We start from the raw sequence: 19,472 nt of genomic DNA on the forward strand, positions 1-19,472 counted from the left end.
GCAGTTGTGTGTTCAGTGCATTCATCATTGCAGTCACATCAACAGCAAATGTTAAATCTGCCATCTAGTCCTTATCAGACAGCTCTGGGATGGTTTTGCCTTTCATCTCACAAAACTCTTTTATCTCTGATTTCAGAACCCAAAACCTTTTCAGCACTTTGCCCAGGCTGAGCTATCTGACAGCTGTGTGGTACCTGACATCCCCATGTTCGCTCTCTTGCTCCTCCAACAGTGAAACAAACTGCCTGTGATTTAATGCTCGCGCTCTGATGAACTGTTGTAGTAACAACATCAACCACATGGCTAAGTGTTAGCACTGACTTGCACAACGCTTGCTGATGAATAATACAATATATAAACACCCATTTCTGCTATGCGTTGAGTTCACTCACTTTATCTTGCATTCTTTTCAAAAGCCCAACATTTTTCCCTGTCAAAATCGGACATCCATCCGTAGTGACACCTGCCAGTCTGTCCCATTCGAGTCCCAGTTTGTCCATGCATGCGTTTACCTCGGTGAACAGATCACTCCCCGTTGTGGTTCCTTTCATTGGCCGCATTGCTACCAGCTCCTCCGTAAGCTTGAAGTCGCGCGTTATCCCCCGGAGAAATATGAGCAGCTGGGCTGTGTCACGGACGTCACAGCTCTCATCCAAAGCCAAAGAAAAAAAGTCGAAGCTTCCCACTTCACTTTGCAGCGGAAACTCCAGATTCTCTGCGATGTCCTCCACCCTTCTCGTCACGGTGCGGCGGGACAGCGGGATGTTTTCAAACGCTTCTTTTTTCTCTGGGCATAGCAGTGCTGCAGACTCGACCATGCACTCTTTCACAAACTCCCCCTCCGAGAATGGCTTACTGTTCTGGGCGATTTTGTGGGCTATCACAAAGCTGGTTCTGGTCGCTGCATCTCTGTCTGCATGCAGCTTTGTAAAACAGCCTTGTTGTTTTTCTAGCTTTGCTAGTAAATCCGTTGATGTCCGCGCTGGTTCGGCATCAGTCAAGTTTTTGTATTTCGCGGCATGTTTTGTCTCGTAATGCCGTTTCAAATTGTACTCTTTAAACACGGCGACATGCTCCCCACAAACCAAACACACAGGTTTACCCTCGACTTCAGTAAAGAAAAAATTAGTAGTCCATATTTGTTTGAAAGTTCTGCTTTCGGCATCCACTTTTTTTGGCATGAGCCGACATTTTCGAATTGTTCAGAGGTGACAAGAGAGGCTTCTCAATACTCAAATTTCCCCTCCTCGACTCCTCGACTCCTCGGTCCTCCGGTAGTGACCCGGAAATGAATTTCAGCGCGCCATTTTGAAGGACGTCTCATTTCTCTAAATGCACACCGAGGACCGAGGATCGAGGATCGAGCATCGAGGAGGCTCTCTGGAGGAGCTATAACCGAGGATACACTGATGGTTCCTCCACGGCTCCTCCGCGGATGCATTTCCGGGAACGGTGGAGGCGTGACGCACGGCCGGACTTATCTCAGCCAATGACAGCTCTGCATGCATCCCCTGGATATTATTTGAGAACCTGCTCTCATCGCAACGCGATGTTTACAGTGAGAACAGCTGTGAGGTCCTGCAGAAAGCAGAGCAGTGTGTAAAATATATATCACTCAGTATAACAGGCCTACTCTCTTTATTTGCTTTAGTTTAGTAGATATCTACAAAGAGTCCATATTTTTCTAAAACCATTTAGTGCTTCACATAATAAAATACACAACGGCTGTAGCCTGATTATGCTTTAGCAGCTGTAGGTGTGTGTGGTACAGTATGTAGGTGTGTGTAGGTGTGTGTTGTACAGTGTGTAGGTGCGTGTGTTGTACAGCGTGTTGTACAGTGTGTAGGTGCGTGTGTTGTACAGTGTGTAGGTGCGTGTGTTGTACAGTGTGTAGGTGTGTGTGTGTTGTACAGTGTGTAGGTGTGTGTTGTACAGTGCGCAGATGCCGCGGACAGACGGGTCTCAGTTGGTTTGATGTCCTTACTTTTAATACTTGCAAATACAACTTTTGGCCCGTAATTTCAATTCCCCATTTCAGCGACCAGAGAGAGAGGGGGGGGGGGGGTATATCCAGTCTCTGACTGTGTTACGTTATTATGAGAGTGCTCTCATACTTTAAATTGTATATATTTATATAAATATATTTGTGTGTGTGTGTCCGCATCTGTAGCCTGTTATTGTCTCATTATACCGCACTCTCAATGAATTCAAATAAAATATGTGGGGGAACAATGTTCAGCTGATCTAACAGAGATTATAAAATATGACAAAACACTCGACAGCTGATGCAGCTGTTGCCACGTCATAATGAACGGACGTCGCTTTAATATGACCGCTCAGAGGAGAGGAGTTCTCATTTCTTTAAACGTCTGCTGCTTCCCCTCCTCTCTCCTCGGTTCCCCTCCTCGGTCCTCCGCTCGCATCTCCTGTGGGCGGGTCTAAGTCTCGAGGAGGGGAGTCGAGGAGGGGAAATTTGAGTATTGAGAAGCCTCTAAGGAAGGTAGACACCCATTTCACGTGCACAGTTGACGTGCACGATTGCGTGCACTGTGAGAATAAATGGGCTTCAAAATAAAAGCAATGCGGTTTTAGTCCACCCATAAGATAATTAGAAAATATGTTTTATTTTCTAATTATCATGTAATCTTTCGCGGGCCGGTCAGAATCATCCCGCGGGCCGTATTTGGCCCGCGGCCGTACAATGCCCAGGTCTGTGCTGGACTAACACTCAACATCATTGCCAGCAGTGTGTGTGAGTGTGTATATGTGTGTGTGAGTGAGTGAGTGAGTGAGTGAGTGAGTGTGTTGTGTGTTGTGTGTTGTGTGTGAAAACAAGGATTCTAGTCATAATTCATACACATGTGGTGATTTCATTGTGTCTGGTGTTGAGTAACTTCTTTCATTTGTTGAGATTGTGCAGTTGTTTAATATACAGTATGTACTTGTCTGGGTGTTATTTTGTAAAGTGTGTACTGCAACAGGCTCAGTAGAGTTTCATCAGTGTTTCCCTCTATTGCCGTGCCACAGGCCTACAGTAACCATGTACCTCCCCATGGTTGTCATGGAAGTCCCTGATTAAAGATGGCTGTGTTAGAGCGAGCTTGCTAAAAAGTCTGACTGTAGGCATTCTCACTTTGCAATTCATTTACTTGAGAAACTGGGTCAGTGGTAGCACATTAAAGCTAGAGTTGTCTTCCTGGCGTTGTCTCACTAAGGAACAGAGAAGGAAAGAAGATTGTTTTTTAGAAATTCAAGGCCAACAATTTCCTTTGCATAGAGAAAAGGTATAGAATATCCTTCTGCCTGTATACAGTACGATATAGGACAGTGGCTAGGTCTACAAGCTACAAATGTTACAAAAGACAATGATGTGGTAAAATGAATTTCATTTCTCAATTAAGTCAGTTTTGTATAACCAATAAACTGAGGATTATTCTAAGCCTATTTTATTAGGCTGTTGAAGTAGCAAAGGATGAAGAGGCTTTATCAGTGCATTCTGAATATAGAGACCCCAGCTGTAATGAATAATTGCCAAAAAAGAATTTAGGGATGTTATTATTTAACTGAAATTATGAATGCAAATAGTGCATATGAGGGCAATGGGCATTTTCCCAATCAGATAAGAGCAAAGTAGAATTATGGGTCTTAACCTCACATGAAAAAGACGCACCACCTAGAGATGGGGGACCTTTTCTCATTCTGCAGTTTGCTGTGTCAGCAGTTTAGACCAGCAGCACAATTGAAAGGCTTTGGAAGGACCCAGTCAAGCATCACACTGCTGTGCTGACAGAGGGGAAAAGATATAATGCTAACAGATAAAGTCTTCATAGGAAGGATTAATGTCCTTGCTTTACCTTCATCAATATGTGTAGGATCACGCTGGTAAGGTAACAATCTTCATTTAATTAGCAAGTGTCTGACAAGTCGGTGATCTTTAATAAGAAGAGACGCTTTGTGCACGACGCAGATTAGATACAACAGTAAGGGGACAGCTCAACAAAGCTTTACTATAGCATCACTAGGAATAAAATAAAAACTCCATTGGTACCTTCAAGGCTTTACTGTAGCTGTGTTATTCTGCTGAAATAGAGTTTCAATGAATTGGTTAGTTGATCAGCTAAAGGAAACAGTAGCTATTTGATTAGGGAATTAATCAATTTTTTAACATCAAGAATAATTTGGTTCCACCTTTTTAAATGTGACATTTAACTATGGTGGGTTGACCTAATTAATAAATTAGTCTGGGTTCGTATTTCTGGAAGATATAAGCAGTGTAATACCATTTTTGTATTCGGGATTGTTGGAAACGTTATTTTGATCTCTCTGTTTGTACACACAAACTGAAAGATTGACATTAAAGTTGACTTTGACATGCCTTGATATTTGGGAGCCTTTAATGGACACTTTTTATGACATTTTAAAGACTGAAAACAGAACAGTAATGTATTGTTTTAGTGCTTGTGCCTGAGTGACCTAAAACCTCCTCACACGTCATACGTCTCCACCCTAACAAGTGTTTGACCTTCCAATGTAATGTCCCTCCCTGCCCAATCCTGAATCTACACTCTCCCCTTTGCTTTCGTGAGATTGTGAAACTTCCTTTTTTGGGCAGTCCAGCTCACCAGATGTTTCCTGAGTCCACTGTGTTCATATCTCACTCCCCTCCCCAGCAGTGAAAAACAAGGGAAGGACAGAGAGAGGGGATCTGTCATTTAGTGAAGCCAAGCACAGAGAGATACCTGGATACCTTTTCTGCGTGTGCCTCTCAGCTACAGCGACCGGGATTGACTTTGGCTGCAATGACATTAGAACTCACCTGGGCAGCATACACAGAAACATAAATACACACATTTTTTGGCTCTACACTCTACTCTTTTTCAGAGTAGTTAGAGCTTAGAGGCAGGAGCCCTACTGTTTTTTTCTCTGGTGTGCAGCCTGTAGTAGGTCGCCGGCGATGTCGTGGGACTGTGGCCTGAAGTACATGTTCTCCGCATCCCCTGCACTGCAGCCGGGGAGCATGTGTATCCTGCATGATAAGGAGGATCTGTCCCGACTGGAGATGGTCCAGAAATTGGCCAAGGATGGCTGCCGCTTCCTGCAGAACCACAGCAAGGGCCCGGAGAGGACAAGTGAGGTGAGATACACAACAATCCTGCTGCATTCAGAATGTACCTTTCTCATGTATAGCTATCTTTGGCTTTGTTACCGTGAGAAAAATGTGACAAACTGCTTATCTTCTTAGTCTTCTTCATGTCATTATTAACACTGAATTAGCATGCTTCATCCTTAAATATTCCGTGACATCATCCCTTTTTACTTAGTGTGGTGTTTATGCTGCTGTTCTGTGAGCATCCCAAGCATCGTTTCTCACACTCCCTGCAGTGTTCCATCCATCAAACCACTTTTAATTTGTTGTCTGTTTTTATTGGCCTCCATACATTCCTATAGTGTCTCTGCTTTCTCTGAAGATGTATGTTGTCATTAAGATTCTCTCCAGACTACAAAAATCCTTTATTCAAATGAATATACCAAAAAAAAGTCTACTGCAGACTACTGCAATACACTGTATATAGAATACTTCATTACAGAATATTGCATAGTAGATTGTGTTCATATGCATAAAATTGACTTACCAGATGCACTGTATCCATTCAATTCAACATTGGCTTGGCCTTTCACAGTTGCAATGTCATTACAGACACTTTACATACTTTCAGAGTGCAATTTGTCTCTATCAGTATGGCAGCATCCTTGAAAACGTAAGTTCAGGTACTGAATGTTCAGTTCAGCCTGCACAGTTTAAAAAAAACATTACATCACCTGCCAGTTGGCTGCCTAGGACACTTGTGATTGGCTGACCTCAGGGTGGGCTCAGCTTCTCCCTTCCTGCCAGCTGTGTCTGTGTGCTGGACTGAGCAACAATGGCAGGAAAAGTTGACGCAAGTTGCCAGACCACCATGCCAAGACATTGTGTGGATTTAGGGTGGATTCCAGTACATTGGGTCTCTGACCCTTCCACAAGGCTAGATCTTCTTATCAATGTTCTTATTGCATATAGCAACCTTTTGTTTAGACTTACAGTAGACACTGCCAATCTGCATATGATCAAATGCTAGTGCTACATAATGCAACAATCTGAATTACCTTGTTTGTTTTAGAAACATGTATTGTGCCAAGTTTTTCATACTGTGAATACAAAGCAGTACACCAATGACATGTATGAGTCACTTATGTAATGTTAGTGGTAATGGCCAGATAAGCTGACTTTTAATACTTGACATCAAATAGAAATATTTACATGATGTGAGAGTATATCCTGGTGTTTCTAGATTATAAAATGGTTTAAAGTAATCCAATGATGCTACAATGCATGTGACTCATATAAATATCTAAACCCAGACCTTAAAGAGCTTAGAAGTCAGTTAATCCCAGCTGGTGGAAAGAGGGATGCTTAATATACGGTAGACTGCACAACTGTTAAAATGTGTGAGAGATTCTGGGCGCAGGAACATCATGATTGTTACGCTATGTCCTTAAATATGAAAAAAGAACATGAACATTCATTATTAATTTTGGTGCAAAATCCCGTTGGGTTTAAATGTTAAAGATACCAGTTTTGACTTTAGGAATCACTTGTTCTTTTCTCATATTAAATTCAATTATTCAGGGGTAGTTACACTTTTCTTACACCCAACATAACATAACATTACTTTTCTTTGCTCTATCCATATGATTAGAACATATAGCTACTCTTCCATTCCTGAAGCCTCAAAAAGCTTATGTTTACATATTTTACATAACATGGACATACAATTGTTTACAATATTTTATCAAAGATAAACACAGGAATTTCTGCTAATTATAATTGGAGATAATGAAGTGCATCTGCATCAAAGGCTCCTTTGAAAACAACGCTGATGTATGAATCTTTTGTCCTCCTCATATTCCCATTCTGTGTGATCCAGGCTATTCCTTGAGTCGAATTTTGTACAAATCTGCGCCCTGTCTGAACTGATGCCTTCCAGTTCCCTTTAAGTGTTTCATACCATGCGTGCTAGACGTGCCACAGCAGCATTGAGACGTGCAGACAGAAAGTTTCCCTCCAGCCATCTGGAACCCTGAAAGAGACAAACCGTTTGGCGGGACATGACTTTGTGCAGAGGCCTGATAAGTGTTTACTCTTCAGCTGACGGTGTCCATGTTGGGAGGACTTTGGTGGTGAATGTGAGTTGAGGTCACCTCCAGGCTAATGTGAGAACGCTGTAGCCTGGCACTTTATCTCATTCATTTAATTTCAAACCTTTATTTATACAGATAAATCCCATTGAGATCATTGATCTCTTTTTCAAGGGAGACCTGCTCAAGAAGTTCCACATGAAACATAAAAACATAAATAGAACAACAAAAGGACATCATACAGCATCATTTACATAATTATCCACATAAACAGGTACCAATAGCTTCTGATTGAGTAGCATCCAACCGAGCTTTAAAAACATTTAGTGGCACCAGATTGTAATTTGCAGACTATTCCAAGACAGAGGAGCTGCGCATCTAAAAGCTGTCTTCCCTTCATTATAAGCATCATCCACTCTAGAAGCCTGATTATGTTTTTTTGCTGGGACACTGGTAACCACAAAGCCTAGTGCCGACTGAGCAGTGGTCTGCAGCGGAGGCCTGATCAATAATTCATTGTCAGGAAAGGTTTGTTTGCTGTTTGACTCGTAAACAGTACACTGAGACACTGCTGTTAATTATAGGAAATAATTCAGCTTGCTTTGATGTCGCACTTAGTCAGACAAACACAGCGGCCTTTGATGAAGCTATAAGAACACACTGTGAACGTCACATCGTGATAAAGATAAAACCACCAATGTGTTTTCCAAAGAACCAGGAAGCTAATCAGCGCAGGCTTTCCTTTCTGGGAATGTTCTAGTTCTGTGATTTCCGTCATGCCCCTAACATTACATCATACTGATCCTGTGACAGCACATTACCGCCTTTGGCAAGGATACACAGGATACTCCTATCAGTGCATGAAAGTACTTTCACAAGTGCATCTCATATTAACATAACATTAATTGAATTGAATTCATAAGTTGTCACATTAGCAGACATTTAAACTCACATCATAAATCACAGCACTTAAAAAACTGCCGGCACATATTTACATAAATGGTTCTTCCTGAGGCTTTGAAAACCTCTCTTCTGTTTAAAGAGGCCACTGGGGGACTATAATATTAATGTTAAAAATCGGTCTACTCAGTGATGTACACAGTTAAGAAATTATAGTTGTTTGTGTGCATGTTTTGTCAATGCATTTGTCTGTGTATGTATTTATACATGCATGTTCACAGATCCCAGATAAGTGTTAATGTGCCGGGAAGTCATGCTTGGCTAAAGGGTCCTGTGTGCTTCTCTGCAAAAGGCAATTAGGGCAGAAAACTGCAACCACTTTCAGTCTGTCTGCCCGGCTAATTGCATGCACAGAGGCTTGTGTTGCATTGACTGATGGCCAAAGAGAGTGGGGGTGAAGGGGGGGTTAGCTGAGGAAGGATGCATGTGCGTGCACCATACAGTGAACTCCTCATTAAGACCAATATCTCTGATCGAGACCCTCGACTGTCAAGCAGCTACAGTACCAGCCATCTCTATACTTCAAAGATGCTGCAAAAACAATCTTTCTAATTGTGTGCTTAAAGAAAGTTATATTTACAGGAGTATGTTGACATATTAGTTAAAAGTCTCGGGTAACCAGTGTTGCATCAACATATCAAACAACCATTATGATTAGGGGACATTGTGTGACTAACAGAGAAAGAAAGTGACGGTGTGAAACAGAGGGTGGGAGACGGTTGGCAACATGATGATGATGATGAATTTATCATTTATTGCACAACATGGTGGTTCAAGACCAACTGTGTTGAAACTCACCTCTTAAACTCAAACTATACGTGGATTAATGGATGAGTCGAATGACAGAAACATAATTGACAACCATTTTCATGGTCAAATAATATTTTTTCCTTATTCATCATTATTTTCTAAACTAAAAATGTTTTGGTTATTTTGACTTTTGGTCAAATAAAACAACACGCTGAAAACACAACAGGCTATGTTATGTGCTGTCCATTTTTTTACGTTTCCAAGACTCAGCAATAATTAATTAATTGAAGACATTATCTGCAGATGAATCAATAATGAAAACAATCGGTAGTTGCTGCCCTGCTCTAAACCAGTGGTACCAGAGTTTAACCCTTTGACAGCTGGAAACAGATTGTCTCTGGACACCACCCATGATTTAATAGGCTTTTGGTATTTGTAATTAAAATGTGTGTGAGTCTTTTATGTAAATCCCTGAATGGGCTCCGCCGATAAGGATTGAATAAGGATTTATGGAAATTCTCTTTCATTTACAGTGCAGGGCTTTGACAGAGTATTATGATGGAAATCAGTGGTGATTTGTGTGAGTGGGAGAAAAAACAGGGGAATCTCCTTGGTGATAACACACTCCCTCACCTCTTCTCTCTCTGACCAGCCCCAGAGTGACGAGGCAGTCCGCGTGTGTCTGAGGGAGAGGGGCCGCGATGTGCTGGTTCTCCAGAGAATATCGTCAGAGCAGCCAACCCTCTCTGCATCGGCGAGGGGAGGGGGGAGAGAGGATGCAAGGAACAGGAGGTAAGCCTCTCCAGTCCCCTCCCTCCCTCTCTCACTATCTGTTTCTCTCCCTCACCACTCTCCCTCTGATCAGTCTCTCTCTCCGTCTCTGTGGATCACACACTCACTCACACAGGCATGCTTACATCACAACTTCCAACACATAAATGACTATATTAAATCTGTGTAAGTGAGCAGCATGGGACTGTGAGGCAGAGCTCCGCTGGCTGCCTCCCATTCAACGTCATCCAGGAGCTTTTCCAGCCGTGAACACACCGGGATACCTCAGAGTGTTTGAAGGATCACACAGCACTGGACTCCGGGCTGTGGCAGCTGCAGGTGGATGGATGGATGGGTGAAAGGGGCACGCAGCAGTAACCACTGCAACATTGCCTGTGTGAGGGCACCGGGACTCGGCAAGGATGGGATCTCGGCCACAGCCCCCGAACCTGCGGCAGGAGGAGGGCAGGCTGCTGCACGCTGCCCTGGTCGAGCAGGAGGAGGACGAGGAAGGTTCTGAGGAGAGCAGCAACGACAGCACCAGCCGGGCAGAGCCGCTGACCATGCCCACCTTTGACGTCCCCTACTTCCGATACATAGACGATGAGGGGACAGAGGGAGAGGAGGAATGGAGCAGCAGCCGCTCTCTGTCCTCCATCGACGAGGACTCTTCCACTGACTCTGTTGTGTCTGACAGGTTCGTGGTGGTCTCAGGGACCCCAGAGAAGATCCTGGAGCACTTGCTGAATGACCTGACACTAGAAGAAGACCAGGGGACATCCCAGGGCAAAGAGTCAGGTGAGCATGAAAGTCCTTTTTCTCATTATTGTTGCCCTTACTGTGTTTAGTCACATTTCTTCTTGTTTTTTAGAGAGCAGAAATAAAAAAAAGGAGTGGTTCGACAACTTTTTGATTATACTGTATCATTGTTAAATGTATGTGTTTCCCCAGGTCCAATGATATTTCTGTTTGTTAGACATATCGAAGAGAAAAGACATGCATGACTTTCCATTTCACGCTCTCCCCTCTTCATCCCTCTCTCTCGCAGAGGAGCTGGGACAGCAGCCCCCTCAGGGCAATAACACTGGGTTAATCATGTGCTATCGGTCCCAGAATGGCAAGTTTAAGCCATTTAAAAGCCTATAACAGAGATAAACGTTGCTCATATCCTTTGAGTAATGCCAAATCAGACTGTGAAATGCAGTCGAGCCTCACAGCAGCGACAAATGAACACATTTCCTCTCATCCCAGAAGGTACATGATAATGTGACACTGTTGCCAAGGCAGAGGAGACTCAGCTGATTGAGCTGGAAAGATTGTCAGAGGAGAAATTATGATTGAGAGTCGCACCACAGTAAGGCTAGCAGAGGAAAAAAACACTAAAGGGAAGGGAGAAACATGTATGTTGGAGAAAAGGGGGAACAAGGAGGGAAGAAAAAGGAGATGCAGATTTTTTTATTGAAAATGGTCACTGATGATCTCTTATTGAGGCAGCCTAACCCAGTACCAGAGATCATTACTCATTCTGATGAGGAAGTGAATGAAATGGATCTAAATGTCCTCAGGGGAGAAGGGCCTGCAGCTGGAGGACGGTGCATTTTACATGCAAAGGAGATTTATGTTATATGTTGAATTGCATTTTTATCGCTATAATTCAGTCTTTTATACCGATATACAGTAGAGATGCAAAGACTTGCTCACTAATCAGTTATGCAATCGGCAGAAAATCATTTTAACAAACTATTGTAGTTTTCATGCCAAAGAATTGCATAAAATGCAGTTTTCAGCGTCTCAAATATTGGGACATCCTGCTTTGCTTTGTTTTATATCATATATCAGTGGATATCTGTTGCTTTTGAACCGGCAGAACAAGACATTAAACACATCACATTCCGCTTTCAGAAACTAGGATGGACTTGAAACTACTTTGTAGACCAGTCGATTAATTTAGAAAATAATGGTTAGAGTATTTGATGATGAAAGTAATTGTTATATGCAGCCTTAATATAAAGTAAGACATGCAAGTAAATGAGCGGGCAGGGCGGTAAGAACTCCCTTTTTTAATGTAGTACGCATTTTGACTGTAAGCTTTGTGTCCAGCAGGTAGTGTGTAGTTGATGAATCATTCACCATTAGCTCACATTGCAGAAAGTGTATCCAAATGAAGAATCCATGGGGAGCTGCTGACCAGGGCAGGAAGCTGAGCGATATCCCAGGGTCAAAGAGCAGGAGACCTGAGGAGGAGAAGGAATGAACTGAGTCCCGAACAGCAATTGATCTGCACTCAGTGAGGTTTAATAGTCTGACTTCGTGCTGGCCTTGGCTCTCTCTCTCTCTCTCTCTCTCTCTCTCTCTCTCTCTCTCTCTCTCTCTCTCTCTCTCTCTGGTAATACTGAAGCTCTGTATGCTCTAGTGCTAGTGCTACTGCTACGTGTGCCCTTGGAGATTCAGCGCACCAGACCTAGATACCATGAGATCCTTGATTTAATCAAAAAGAGATTTATTTCAACATCTACAAAGCTGCCGTGTTTGGCCATCTCCAGAGAGAGCGTGCAGCAACATGACTGATGGCTGCAGCAGGTTATTGATGTTGTTTATGACTTACATGCTGTAAAGCACATTAGAAAGCCCATTTCAGCTCATCATGGTAGCACATGCTCAGCTTTGTACTCACCATTAACACACAATGCAGGCGAGGTTTCTGCAGGAGAAGGCACTTTTCTGGATGCACCACAGGCATGTTTGAGGAGAAGCAAACCTCAGTAGGCTACACAGTGTGTAGCCTATGTGGGCTAGCATTGTGGGTAACATCCAGTGTTTCCTTCTTCTCTGTGCCCAACCTCTCAGTGCAGCTATTGATTCTTGCTGAGCACAGAATCTACACAGTGCCAGCTCTGAATAACATATTTGTGTGTTTAATGAGAGGATATGCCAGCTCTGTTACTGCTGCACCGTGCGCAGAGATTTTGATGCTTTATTTTAGTTTTTTAGGGAAGAAAACATTGCATTAAATGAGCGGGTATAATATTAGCATTTCTAGATGCAGACTATCCTTAAGATTTAAGGCTTTTACAACAATCGGATGTCTTCTGGTGCTGACTGGGCCATTAAGTGACACATTAACATGCTTATTTCAAAGGATGCAATGAACAATTGTACGAGCACTTATTGTAATGCGAATAAGATTGGCAGGTAGATTGACGGTTTGATTGATTTTATAGGAGATTGGCAAACTAAATCAATGAGTCCATTTTGCAATTCTTTGGAAAATTATACTAAATGTATTTTTGCTTGAGTAGAAGCATGATTCTGTGTTATATATGAACTAGTACAGACTTCTAAACAGCAGTGAGGAATAGGATTCAGATGTCTCTACATCCCCAACTGATGCTAACTGAAACAAAAATGGAGAGATGCTTAGTGGTTACAAATCAGCCAAACAGACCATTACATGTTATTTATACAGCACAATTCATGCATAAATGTGTTTGGGTCAACACATCTTCTGCCAAACTGTTTGGATTTAAAATACTCCTCGGGAAATCCCCTGATTTTTCTGCTGTGTTCACAAGTAGAAATGTGAGAATATGACTAGTATGTGAGATTAAATATTTATTCTGTTTTTCCAACTTAAAAAAAAACTTGCAGTGTTCAGCCTGGGGAGTGGTATGTAAAGTGTTTCAGTCTAGATAGCTTGGAAAAAATACACAAATATATAGGTGTGTGTGTGTGTGTGTGTGTGTGTGTGTGTGTGTGTGTGTGTGTGTGTGTGTGTGTGTGTGGTCTAGCATTACTATACTTGTGGGGACCTACATCTGTTTACATAGTCACGTGTGGGGACTGGCTTCCCTTATGGGGACAAATTGGAGGTCCCCATGAGGGGAATCATTAATTTTAGGGTGAAGACTTGGTTAGGTTTAGGATTAGGGTTAGGGTAAGGGTTAGGGTTAGGCATGTGTTGGTTAAGGTTAGGATAAGTCTCCAGGAAATGCATGTAAGTCAATGTAATGTCCCCTGAAGTGATGTATACATGGTGTGTGTGTGCGTGTGTGTGTGTGTGTGTGTGTGTGTGTGTGTGTGTGTGTGTGTGTGTGTGTGTGTGTGTGTGTGTGTGTGTGTGTGTGTGTGTGTGTGTGTGTGTGTGTGTGTGTGTGTGTGTGTGTGTGCGCGTGTGTGCATACCTCATTCACACCAACGGTGTTTCAGGGCCGGTTCGGAGCTGGAGCTTGAAAAGCACCGGGTTTTCCTGTTCACACCGCAGCGGAGCAGCCTCTTAGCTCCGGAATCCGGTTCATTTCGAGCACCAAAAAATTGTCCGGCCAGAGCAAAAGCACCGCATACGTCACGCTTACGTCGAGGCGTGGGCAGGGGCAGGGGCGGGATCAACTCCTGAACAACAACAAAAAGCCGGCGTTTTATCCAGTTTGTACACAACGATGGAGAAACTTAACAAGCAGCAGTGGTCCACTGAAGAGACCAGCTACCTGCTGGGAATATGGTCTTCCAAAGAGGTACAGAGGAAGCTGGAGCACAATCGGCCATTGTTGTTGTTGTTGTCGGTGTCAGCTGTGAGGGGTTTCTGCGCGGTTTGGCTTTATGAAGCAGGCACGCAAACGGTTACGTCATGACGCAAACGATGACGCAATGACGCAGCACCAGTCGGACTCTAGGCGGTGTGAAAAGAGCCGGAGCTAAACCGAAGAACTGGTTGTGAACCTGAAAAGCTCTAGCACGGAGCTTGAACCGGAGTTGCGTTGGTGTGAATGAGGTATGATGAGTGAGGGCTACAGGCGTCACTTCCTCCGTTGCCTGAGGAAGGCCACACGAGGACGATAAATCTGCTACAGTTCACTATCAGATAGACGGTTCGGCTACACGAGGCCTACATGGAAGCGCAGATAACGATAGCAGGTCTCTAGGTGGGTAGATCTGCAAACGAAACGCTCCGGGGGGGCAAACGGCTCCGTGTTTACGCATATACTATCATTTCCTGATAACGTTGAAGCAATAGCCCCACCTGTCCTGCTCAGAGATCAGCTGCTGGGCTGTCAGAAGAGGGGGAGGAAAAGAGAGGCTCCGTTTTTTATTCTTATATTATTATATAGAGTCGTTATTCATTTGTTTTAAAGCTCAATAGATAACAGAGAAGACCTTTGACCGGCACTTCTCTAATTTTGTCCGGAAGATTTCAACTTTAACGGACATGTTGACCGGCGAATCTGAAACTCTGCCGCACGGTCCCCTCGTCCCTTGGAAGAGGCGGAGAGGTGGGTGTTTTTCATCTGGTGGGGTGGACTACCGGAGAGATTTACAGCAGGAGCAAACGCTTGCCTCGGGGAGGGAGAAAAAGAGCCAGAGCGTCAACAGCGGAGAATAAACAGAAGGGCAACCATGGCAACCATGCGTGGGAAGTCTTCTTCGCTGCTTTTGTGGCAGGACTACAGCGCCACTTACAGGCCTGGCCTATGTACTACAGCGTCTCCAGTGCTTTCGAGCGGTCTCGTGTGAACGGACACGTTTCTGGTGCCTGTTGTGTGTCGATGGAAGACTTTTTTGTTAACGATTGCGGTCCGTTTGCGTTATCGTCCTTGTATGGCTCCAGCTTTAAGCTGTGGGTGGGCTAGTTTATCACCTCCAGACTTCCATTATTGTTGATCTCGCTGTCACCTCACGGACCCAGCTGTGTTTGGCACACAATCAGTGTGGGCCTCTCGGGTTAAAGTGTATCTGCTGAGATAACATTATAATGTTTACTAAAGTGGCTACAACCCCTGTTCTAATAGTATGCCTCTTTCCACTGAAGATAGTGCTATCTAGTGTTCATACAATGATTGTGTCTTTGTGTAATATGTATTCGGTGTTACCAATCACCAACCAAGGTAACACCCGCCCACCTTATCACCTGAATCTCCTCCTGGAGCACCAGTGTGTTCTTTTTAACCAAATATCTCTCAGAGGGGCGTGGGGAGGGGCTCCTTATTTTCATCTAAATATAACACACACAGAATCAGCACTTTTGAAACAGGGCTGAAACAGAGGGGATTATGGGATGCTACAATGCATGATCTGTTTGGTGTTTGGAGCCAAACACTTCAGAGACATGTTTTGTATATATCTAAGACCTATAATAAATTGATGAAAAACACTATAATAGGGGACCTTTAATGTAAGACATTGTCCTAGCATTCATAATTATTTGTTACAACTAAAATGTAATGTGTGTGTGTGTGGTTGGATGGCTGATCTTTTGCATGTTGTTTTTCTGGCTTTTGTGTTAAGGTGGGTTACTGTATTCTTTATGGGAGCTACATATGTATGAGCGTGTAACCTCTCATAAGCATTAAGTGAAGCATCCACAGCTGCTCTGCGCGGATTAGCATAATGATGTCAGCGAGTCCTGTGGACCAGAACGTACACAAAGGCCCTGGGAAGCCAGTGTGAAATTAAAGGGGAGAATATACAATTCTGGATATGAGGCACACTTACACAAGGGTTGAGAAGACGTTAGTCTTAATAGGATTTGCAAAGCTTTTTTGCTTGTGGTCGGCATCATGTCTTTTTTTTCTGGTTGCAAGATAGTCAGAAAGAAAACATACTGTACACTTCATTAGAGGTCGAAGAGAGTCAACTGGCACATTATTGGCTTATCTTTTCTGATACAGCTTGCAATGACGAATGTATGAGATTGAAGATAAGGCCAGTAAGGCTTGTTTGAACTTGTTGGCCAAAAAATGGAACAGAGGAATCCTTAGTGGTTTCAGCACATGCAATTATTTAAGACTGGCCACTTGAATAATGTGCCATTCAAAAGTCTCTCACATTATCCTCACCTCTGAAATGGCTGTGCTTAGTGCTTGTTAACTGGTATTTGACTGCAAAAAGGGAGCTCTACTTCTAGTATTAGTGAAATGGAATAGGAATAACTGGTGCAAAGTCACTCAGCTCAATTAAAAGTACAGACATATGCGAACATTAATCATACAGTTGTCAAGGTCACTGGTGTATTTGCCCACCATCATCCTCTCACAAACCTAAAGAGGCTGTGTGTGTGTGTGTGTTGGATTTATTCAATATATATCTATAAATCAAGTTATATTATTAGAAAATAAGGCTGCATAATTAATGGGATGAAATATTGTGGCACTGCATATATGTATCTGTTTCTAAAAACATGAATATTGATGCAAAAATGATCATTCCCTTCGATATTGTGAATCATATCCCAATTACCATACAAGTCATATATTTGATATCACATATAAACGTATATTTCTTTACAAAATGTTCACGAACCTGGCATTTTTTGTCAATTGTCTGTTTCTCCTTACAGATACACTACTGGATGATTTTCTGCTGACCTACCCAGTGTTCATGTCAACCAGTGATTTATGTCAAGCTCTGCTGGGACAATATCCTTAAAAACACGGGCATTACAGAAACATTATTACAAATATCGACACATAATAACCTTCTTGTGTGAATGCTAAAGGCAGACATAGGTGTTTGATACAAAAACACGACTGCTTTATTGAGTCAAAGCTACTCCACTACACTCAGCTGTGTTCACACTCCGCCGCCTGACACACACACACACACACACACACACACACACACACACACACACACACACACACACACACACACACACACACACACACACACACACACACACACACACACACACACACACACACACACACACAAACACACACACACACACACACACACACACACACACACACACACACACACGCTTTATACATGCTTCACTGTATGCTGTATTTGTCCAGCAAATAGATCTCACTCTCCATCTGTGCTGAAGCCTTAACTGAATCCCACCTATTGCACCAAGCGCCACAGAGGGAAGGAGGACAGGAAGGAGGCTGTGGAGAGGAAACAGAAAGTCCTTCACCTGGTGTCGCAGTGGATGGCCCTCTGCAGAGACTTCCTGAGGGACGACGAGCATGTCAAGCTGTTCATGAAGGTAGGAAATATAATGTTCAGAAAGGAAAAGGATGGAAACTGGGTGTGTTAATATTGGACAAATGAAAATTGACATTTCCTTCCAGACTTTGTATCGTTACGTGTTGGATGATCTCTATGAGCACCCATCCCTGGACAAGGATGTGAGGGAACTGCAGAAACTGTACCAGCTGCACCGCACACAGTGAGTGACCTTAACCTTCTTTCATATTTTAGGTCATGAGACACAGGGTGATTCCATACATACTAAGCAAAGATCATCGCATACTGTAGTAACTGTACAGTAGCACATTTGATAAAGGAATCGCAGAAAATGAATAAAACAACAAGGGTAGAATGACCATAATATAATCAATGCAAAGGAGATGGAAAATAAGACCCACTTTATAATATAACAACAACATATATTAAAAAGATGAAATAGAATACATAGAGCGCATATCAAAAGTCTAAATGCAGTACTGATATGTGAATCATGCACCTATACATCAATACACCTTCCAGCACCATCAAAAGAGCTCCATTCTCTTCTACTGTGTTCTTATCTTTTCTTTGTTACATCAATGGCAGAGATTTGCATTTTTAAGACGAAATCTCAGAAAGTATTTTGGGGCATTTTCGCCTCAAGTGCACTCTCTACCCTAAGGCTATAAATAAACACAACAGAACCTACTCTTCCCAACCGACACAGACTCACCATCAGTTGTGATAACATCGAATTAAGCATTTTGCATCTCAATGTATTCCCTATGCTGCAACCTCACTGTGCGTCTGATCTGTGTCGGGCACAACCCAAAGTCACAGTCCATCAGAAAAGTTATAGCTATTTAAAAGCTAAAGCGAAGAGAGCTTTCCTGATATCTAAAGGTAGTGTGTCCTATAGTGTTGGGGCAAAATCACTTTGTGTAAGTAATCTATAAAATGGAAAAACTGATAAATGTATTGATATCTGGTCTGGGTGTGTTAAAACTGTGGTTATGACTGTTGGAGGTCTGAAAAGAAGCAGAGCCACTCGCTGGTCTCTGAGTGCAAAGAAAGAGCTGCTTCTCTGCTTGGTGCCTTTATTTAGCCTCTCGTCAATGAATGCATTCAGAGGCTGGAGACTCATTTCAATGTTCTGGGTTGTTATGCACAGAATATGAAGGTCACAGGGCTCTTTGTCATTAATCTCTAAAATTGAGGAAATACAGACATTTTGAGAATGAATGACATGCTCCTTGAAATGTGTCACTTGCCATGAAAAGAAGGATGTTCAACTACTCATTAACTGGACACCATTTTAGCTACAGTATACAACCCCAAATTCATATACATGTAAAATACCTACTGCACTGATCAAATGCGAACATAACTTAAAACATCCTCATCATTAACGTCCACACGTTCTGACAGCTGGCAAACCCTGGGCTCATGCCTAAAAAAAGGATTACAATAAGTTCCCTGCGGCACAGTATACATACTTTCAATACTGAAAAAAAGGTATCTCGGATGAAAAAAAGGCTCAGTATCGGCAAATACACTGAGTATCGGTTTTGCTTGCTATCATGAGGAGAAAGAATTGTACGATCTAACCACACAACACATGTTGACACCAATTGTGTCATTGATCCCTCGGATTTAGTGTTTTTTTAACACTCGACTTTTCCTTGTTATTTAACCAGTACATACAATTGTACTCAAGCGTTTACACAACCACCAAATAATAAATCTGTGTCAAAGAGATAATAGCAATCACCACAAACGTGTAAGCTGAAGCCCTACAGTAGCTTATTACATCGACCCTTCTCTCGGTACAACAAAGCCACACACTTACTGTATGTCAGTGAATCTTA

The 19,472-nt window shown here is 42.7% G+C and overlaps 1 protein-coding gene and 1 long non-coding RNA gene across 3 annotated transcripts in view; one reads left to right on the top strand and one right to left on the bottom strand.

Annotated features, from left to right (window-relative positions):
* Positions 1-4,999, bottom strand: part of LOC139435337 (uncharacterized) — a 27,205-nt gene extending 22,206 nt beyond the window's left edge. Inside the window, exon 1 of the long non-coding RNA XR_011644625.1 lies at positions 4,913-4,999. This is a non-coding gene — a long non-coding RNA (uncharacterized lncRNA). The remainder of the gene's footprint in view (positions 1-4,912) is intronic.
* Positions 3,747-19,472, top strand: part of LOC117460457 (rap guanine nucleotide exchange factor 5-like) — a 25,276-nt gene continuing 9,550 nt past the window's right edge. Inside the window, exons 1-6 of one of the 2 annotated variants that reach the window (XM_034101868.2) lie at positions 3,747-5,134; positions 9,539-9,678; positions 10,355-10,455; positions 16,988-17,066; positions 17,497-17,641; positions 17,727-17,824. In XM_034101868.2, the coding sequence (XP_033957759.1) occupies positions 4,955-5,134; positions 9,539-9,678; positions 10,355-10,455; positions 16,988-17,066; positions 17,497-17,641; positions 17,727-17,824 (743 nt within the window). In that variant the 5' untranslated portion in view covers positions 3,747-4,954. Of the gene's footprint in view, positions 5,135-7,035; positions 7,225-9,538; positions 9,679-10,354; positions 10,456-16,987; positions 17,067-17,496; positions 17,642-17,726; positions 17,825-19,472 lie in introns of those variants that run through there. The other variant, XM_034101869.2, reaches the window with a different exon arrangement.

The sequence above is a fragment of the Pseudochaenichthys georgianus genome, chromosome 16 (genome assembly GCF_902827115.2).
Source record: "Pseudochaenichthys georgianus chromosome 16, fPseGeo1.2, whole genome shotgun sequence".
In the NCBI taxonomy this organism is placed as follows: Eukaryota; Metazoa; Chordata; class Actinopteri; order Perciformes; family Channichthyidae; genus Pseudochaenichthys; species Pseudochaenichthys georgianus.